General features: G+C 38.4%; 1 protein-coding gene across 1 annotated transcript; it reads right to left on the reverse strand.

The window, feature by feature from the left end:
- Positions 1-2,428: 2,428 nt before the first annotated feature.
- On the reverse strand, positions 2,429-6,263 carry LOC145778165 (sphingosine 1-phosphate receptor 1-like). The gene is made up of 2 exons (XM_082589595.1): positions 5,929-6,263; positions 2,429-5,475 (listed from the first exon to the last, which is right to left on the reverse strand). Exons 1-2 carry the CDS (start codon positions 6,236-6,238, stop codon positions 4,646-4,648), a joined length of 1,140 nt encoding a protein of 379 aa, XP_082445721.1. The 5' UTR covers positions 6,239-6,263; the 3' UTR covers positions 2,429-4,645.
- Positions 6,264-7,206: the final 943 nt, after the last annotated feature.

Raw genomic sequence — 7,206 nt, forward strand, 5'->3', positions numbered from 1 at the left:
AGCCGAAGAAAATCACTTCTGCGTTGAAATGACATTTTATATCATTTTTTTTTTAATGCAGTCATCCCTGCCTTAATCAGTGAGTACAGAGACCAAATTAATTTGGTACAAATAAGTTAACTTTGTTTTGAAAAATTGTACTTTTAAATAACAACCAAGTCAAGAAATCATACCTTTGTACATTGATTTAACGCCTGCATGCGTTGAACCAATGTAAAAAACGATTAATTTGCTGACCAGGAATATTACAGCGCTCAAGGAGAAAAATTTTGACAAATTTAGTACCGGCTGTGTTTTTCTTTTTGTCCATCTCTCCTATCCTAATCCCAGACGATTTCTTAGTTCTGTCACAGTAAAAAGTTACGTGGGTTCTAAACCCGGCTCAGAGTTTTTAGACCAATGCTAGCAAACCTTTTGCAGTGACGGCTACTTCCAAAGAGTTCACTAGCCTACCAACAGGTCTTTACACTTTTAAAAATGTATGTTGCAAAATTACTGTTTTAAACAATGAATTGGTTGCTTTTCTTCTCAAGTTCAACACATCAATGGACTCACTTTTAACTTTCCGGGGCCTCTTTGAGGGACCACTGGTTGCAGACTGAGAATTATGGTTTAATGGACTTAAAAAATGTTATATACAAGTTGCACTAACGAAAATACATGAAAGATAATCTGCATAAAAAAACGTCAAAAAAACAATAAAATCCACAATATCCATGAAAATTTCAATTAGTTAGTTCTCGTCAGTTACGCCAGTGGTACCCGACGCATGGGTCGCGACCCAAAGTTGGGTCGCCTGATTAATTTTTCGGGTCGCTTGTTTTTCAGGCATATTTTATCTTGGGCGAAAAAATAACAATAAAAAAATTTAAAATGTGAAGAGATCGATCACAAAACTGGAAAATATAAACACAACACAAGTCATGAAGCGTTTCATGTAGAGACATCGGAAAGCTTTGTAGCATGTTTGTAGTGCAAGAACTTTGCATTTGTTTTCGTCTTTGTGCACTGACATAGATTTTGATTATCTAGCATTGCAGCTGCACACGGAAGTGCGATGGTTGTCACGAGGTCGTGTCCTGAAGCGAGTTTGTGATTTGTGGAAGAGGCTGCTACCTTCCTGATCCTGAGGCAACAAAACTGTGTGAGATTAGCCGAGAAGTTTTTGCAAGAACATTTTAACGCCAAAGTTGCTTACCTTTTGCCGATATATTTGACTATGAATTCTCTAAATTTATCTATGCGAGGCAATGGTTTTACGGTGATTGATCACGCCGCAAAAGTTTCTGCTTACCACAAAAAACTTATACTCTGGAAAAGTTATGTCACCAGAGATTTGATTGGTTGTGAATATTTATCCTCGGACTGACAAAGCCTTGATTGGTTATTCTTGATAGCTTCGCATACTTGTAGAGCAGTGGCGTAGCTAGCGAATGTGCTGCCCGGAGCGGATTTAGATTTTGCCGCCCCTTCAAGAAAAAGCATGTGAAAATGAAATGCGTTTTTTTATCAGATTATAATGAAAATCAAAATTCGTAGTCTGAAAGTGCCGCCCTCAGACGTGCCGCCCGGGGCGGTCTGCAAACGTCTGCAAACTGTCTGCAAACGATTCTGCAAACGTCCACTTTTGGGCTTCCATGTACAAAGTGTATCTCACAGTTTCAAAATTAGTGATTCAAAAACTGATTCTATTTGCAGCAACTTGGCTTTGTGAGACTGGATTTAGCGCCAGGTGTGCATTGAAAACTAAACAGCGAAACCGGCTGAAATTTGAAACCGACATGAGGCTAATGGCTATACCTAAGCAAAAAAACGCTTCGATTTCAAAAACTCCCTGACAGCAAGCGAGCACTGCTATCTCATTAGTGATTTGATAAATATATTATTTTCGAAAAAAAACTACTGCTTTTGTAGTGCTGTTTGTTTGCAACGTAATCTTGCATGGCTATTAAAATACTACGACAATTTGCTTGGGTCGCAAGATTTTAACCAACTGGATTTTTTTTAAATGGATCGCCTTAAAAATGTGTTGGGAACCACTGAGTTACGTCACTGAGGCCGGACGTATAACGTAGATTTCATGGAGGTGTGGTGATGATAGTGTTGTTACGTCACGATTAGGGTTGATGCGTACGCTGCTACCCACATTCCATGACAACTGCTCGTGATTTATGCACCGTAGTGTTGTAGTTATCCATGATTCAAACCGCTTCCTATATTTGGGGCCACTCAGTGTTGCTACTATGACGTCACTGGTGAGTTATTATGTTTTCATTACAACTTTGAATCCTGTTCTAACTATGCCAGAGCATCATGATCAACTTTTAAGCTTGCGCCTAGCACAGGGACATTAAACTCATGTGTACTTTAGGCCAAATTAAAAAATCAGACCAAGCATTGCCCCTTTATTGTTTATTACGCAATAATAAGTTCGGCTGCGCTGACACTGTCGTTTTGCAAGGCTCTAAGAGCAACGCACTAAGCACATGTACGATTAGTCACGGTAAAAAAAATGGGAAGATTCAACGAAGTAGAAATTGTGAAAAAAAAATAGACTGTATCAACGTTGAAGCTCGGACTAACAAGTAGTCTAGTAAATTTGTTTGAATTTGTTACTTTTACATTGTTTTGTCGTTTTTTGTGCATTTATTGATAAACTTTTATACGCCATAAGCCAAAAGCGGATGTACTTTCGCATCCTCATGATTTACAATTTCTAATAACCACGTTCAAGGTCAAATTCATGTCGTCTGCTATTTAATGGCTATATCGTCAACAGACACTACAGTTGTATGAACCCATACAGTATAATCAGTAATTTTGACGTTCGTCTTCAGACGTTGAATCAATGTAAAATGACAGATTTCGTGGTCTGGAAAGCGATTACACCAATCGCCAGTTTACGCTTTTGCAGTGTGCTTGCATTCTGTAGTCACGTGATGTCCTTAAGTCGGTGCAAACTGGTAAACAATTTCATGGCAACCTTTCGTTCGTTCTCAAGGCACGGCGTTTATTTATTTCTTTGCACATCGCACAAAAACAAAATCGACTTCAAAAATTATTTGTTCACAAAGCTTCAACAACATTTAAAAAGCATATCGCACTCTTTTAAGTTTTGCTGCTCATCAGCAATCTAAATTGTAACATATCGTCCATGCTGCTCTGTTCAATGCTCATACTTTACGCAGCCTACGTCAGCAGCACATATTACACATCAATAAACGCCTTACAAGCGTATAATTAAATACATTTCCATTGTACAAGTACAGCCAGGAGCGGGTCCAGCGAGTAGCCTGGGGGGAAGGGGATTTACACAAAACACATAGATGTGTACATTGTGCAGTATATACATTAATTCAACCTTGCAAATACACTGTAAATAAAGTTATTTTTCTATGTTTCAGGGGGAACACCCGTCCCAATGCCCCCTCCCTAGATCTGCCATTAAGCACAATCTATACGTTATTCTGATACCCATCGAAGAAGATTCACAGTAAAGATTTGTCAAGATACTGAAGCTTACACATCTGCTCACTCTTATGAACATATACTTGAAGAATAAATTGCAGTTATTTGGTAGCTCAAGTCACGGATGAATGCAAAGGAGGATTTCATCTGTAGACTAGAAAATGTTTCCTATCATAGTATTTTAGGGCTGTAGCCATGGAGGAGTTTAGGAGAGCAATCGCTTCCCCCAAAAATACATTTTACCAAAAAAGAGGTTTTACTACGTCCCTGCCATTATTGATTGTGGTCCATCGATGACTACAAGCATAACGGTTTACAATGAAATAAAAACTTTTCAAATCGCCTCATATCGCCCTTTCTTGAAATGTTTCAATGGGACAATCTCTGAAGAGAACATACGCAATTTCTTTTAGCCCAAGCATCACTTTACTTTCATCGATCAACAACATAAAAACGTTAGATACTCTTTGGTCCACAGACCGCTGTTTTGAAATTTAAAGTTTCAAGCTGAAAAACGGCACAACAGCTTAAATATAATAAACAACAAATGCCACAATAACCAATTTTGAACTGAGAAAAACAGATCCTGTCATGGTCGGCTAATGCAAGATCGAAACGTTTTAATCAAGATATCCCAGACAGCAAAATCCATCATTTTTACATGGATCCAACATCTGCAGACGTTGGATCAATGCCAAAATAATGTTTTTTTTTGTCAAGGTAAATAGTCTTTTCATATTGTCACTATAACTTTAACCAGTTGGAGAAAGTAAACACGTTTTGGCTGTCAAAGATAAACCAATGATAGTTTAGAACCATAGCTGTATAAAGACAGTGATGTGAGAACCTATGTTAGTTAACTTACTCACGGACGATATCACACAAGTCAGTGCAGAGTTACGAAGGCCACTCAATAACGTTGACAGTGGGCTCCAGAAGCTACTTTTGGACCCTGGCCAGGTATAGTTTTGGGCGCCCCTAACCTTTTCAAGGGGTCCAGGAACTTGTACGAACCACCGCGTACTTTTTGGATATATTACGTTTTTCTTAGAAGTGTCTTGATTGGGGGGTAAAAGATCTCATTGGTACCTGGCCAAAAATATTTTCTCAACGCCCTGAGGCTACACATGACGAACATATTGAGAAAAACGGGAAACAATTCTTCTTAGACATTGCTTTACACCGGAGGCATACTCTTGCTTTCATCGACTTTGCTCAATCTACTGGCGCTCAAAATGCGTCCCCTTGACGATTTTCTTCTCTGCTTTGAAGTTTTTAATGTTTTCACACATGAAAATGTCATAGCCATTAAGATCGCTCTTTTGACACCAGACAACTTGTGTGCTACCAGGAGAGGACTCATCGCGCAATACAGCAGAGGCAATGGAATTATGCAATTGACCAAGCTGTGATGAAGCGCACTTTCTTCAAATTGGAAATCTAATACAAAGAGAATCATAACGGGAGCCGTGCAGCAAACGAAGAGGGCAAACAAGAAGAACACGATGCGGTTCGAGGCGTTGTACTTCGCCAACGCACGACGTAGGCTCATGTATTTTGCGTCTTTGTCTCCACTTGTCGATGTTTCATTGTCAGAATGCTTCACCACGTAAATCGATTTACACAGAAGAAATATCAACGCCACACATTCCAAGCCCCACAGAAGCACTACAACGAGAAGATACGTTTTTGACATCGGTGTGTAAATTCTTGAACAGGAACTTCCAGAGCAAATGTGTTTGCCAGACTCATAACTCAACGCACATGTGCATTCACCATTGGTACAATTCCATGGTGTAATTGCTAAAAATCCATACAAAATTGGCAGAGCCCAAACAAGACATATTAATAAATTTGCCTTCCTTCTTCTGTAGTTTGGGTTTAGTTTTTCAAATTGCGACGTGGAATTGCATGATATTCGTCCCACAATATAAGTGCTATTTTGTATGGCGTAGATGAGCAGTCCAATGTTTCCGCAAAGAACAAGAGATAGAGTCAAAGTTATTCCTGAAAAGTAGTAAAAAAATAGTTAAGTTTATTTTATTTGTTTAGTTGGCGAAAAAACAAAAGTACACAAAACAGAAATAATTCGCACAACGAGAATAGCAGCGAAAGGCCGAAGGGTCACCAAAGTAAGCTGCCACAAATATTTAAACAAATGACCATAAAAATTAGGTAGGCTACAGTAGTTCAACTAGGAGGGGAGCGTTAATTTCAATTCCAATTTCAGCCCTGATCTCAGGACACAACAGCTCACTCTAAGACTCCTGGTACAACTTTTTTAAAACTTCTATCCAAAAAGGAAGTTTAAGACTTGTGTAAAGAAATAAGTTTGAGGCGATGTAGGTAGGTTACATGGTAAATATGACAAAGATGTGAAAAACGTACAGTCATTAGGGTAAGTTAAAGCAAAAAATAACACCCAAACTATGATCAAAACAACAAACTAGTTTTTCTTACCTTTGCGAAGCGCCCACCAAAGACTTGGTTCATGCGGCTCAAATCCGTGATAATAGTTGAGAAAATGGTAGAAACACAGCAAACTGGCCACCACATTCGCACTGAGTGCGCTGGCCACATACCGGTACACGTTATTATGCTTCAATTTCTGTCTGTAGAGAAAGACTGACAAAAGTATGAGAATATTTTCAATCATGACGATCGCTGGCACAGCAGACACGACGAAGACATAGCTCTTGTTCAAAGGCACGCAACTGTCATTATCATACGAAGCAGATGTCTCAACAATAACAGAAACAGGAGTTGTCATATTGATAAACAATCGATAGTGCTCTAATACAACCTAAACAAAGTACAGTATGTTTATTGTTCATACAGTATATCTAAATTAGGATTTTTTTTTTAAATTCTTTAAAATCAGTGCATGCTGTTGCTTTTATTTTAATTTCATGTATCAAGCAGATTTTAGTAGGAAGTGCCCTATTCAGAATTAGTTTAATTTTAATTGCCGCCCAAGCTTGCAGAACACATAAACAAACTTGTAATGAAATACGAATAAAAAGCAATGCAATAATTATATACGTCAAAACGAAATATTCTCAAGTTTTTTTTTTCTTGGAGCAGTTAGTCAGAAGGCTCGAGTTTACTTTTCTATAAGATTAGCCTATGAAACTTCAAACCCTTGCTTAAACTTAAACGTCCTATCCATTCTAAAGTGTACGCTGCTTTCTGTATCCGACTGCAAATTAATGAAATGTTCCCTTCAGAGTTGAATTGTAAGGTTTGGTTTTGAGGTACTAGTCTACAACAAATATTGACGGATTAACGCTGCATTATGTTTTGTAGGCTGCATAAAGTAAAGTCAATGGAAAGAAAAAATGTGGCAGACAACAAAACGATGGCAAGACAACATTCAGGCATGGACCGAACTCAATTTGGCAACACTGGGCGAGCTAGTTTAAAACGGTGACTGAAGAAAAGAGATTACCATGTTCATGCGCAATCTGCTTCAAACGGAGATGGCGACTGAATTGCGTTTGAACAGAGATGGACTTTGCACGTGAGAGGAGCTTGCATAAGAAGATGACTAAGCTATTGTCTCATCGCATTGAGTTTGTTATGAAACAACAAAACAACAAAAGAAATGCATTCACACTTCCTTCTATAACAAGATCATAAAATTCCTTTGTTCGGATGCACTTGTTGCTCACTAATATTGCATGTGAGCAAGTGAAACCTCATGTCAGGGGCGTAGTGTGAAATAAAAATACAAAGGAA

Source organism: Aplidium turbinatum, chromosome 10, assembly GCF_918807975.1.
Source record: "Aplidium turbinatum chromosome 10, kaAplTurb1.1, whole genome shotgun sequence".
In the NCBI taxonomy this organism is placed as follows: domain Eukaryota; kingdom Metazoa; phylum Chordata; class Ascidiacea; order Aplousobranchia; family Polyclinidae; genus Aplidium; species Aplidium turbinatum.

Bases quoted from the DNA above. Each gene is read 5' to 3' on its own strand.
- LOC145778165 (XM_082589595.1), bottom strand. From the start codon at position 6,238: ATGACAACTCCTGTTTCTGTTATTGTTGAGACATCTGCTTCGTATGAT. The intron at 5,476-5,928 runs GTAAGAAAAACT...ACTACTTTTCAG, and splicing joins TTGGTGGGCGCTTCGCAAAG to GAATAACTTTGACTCTATCT.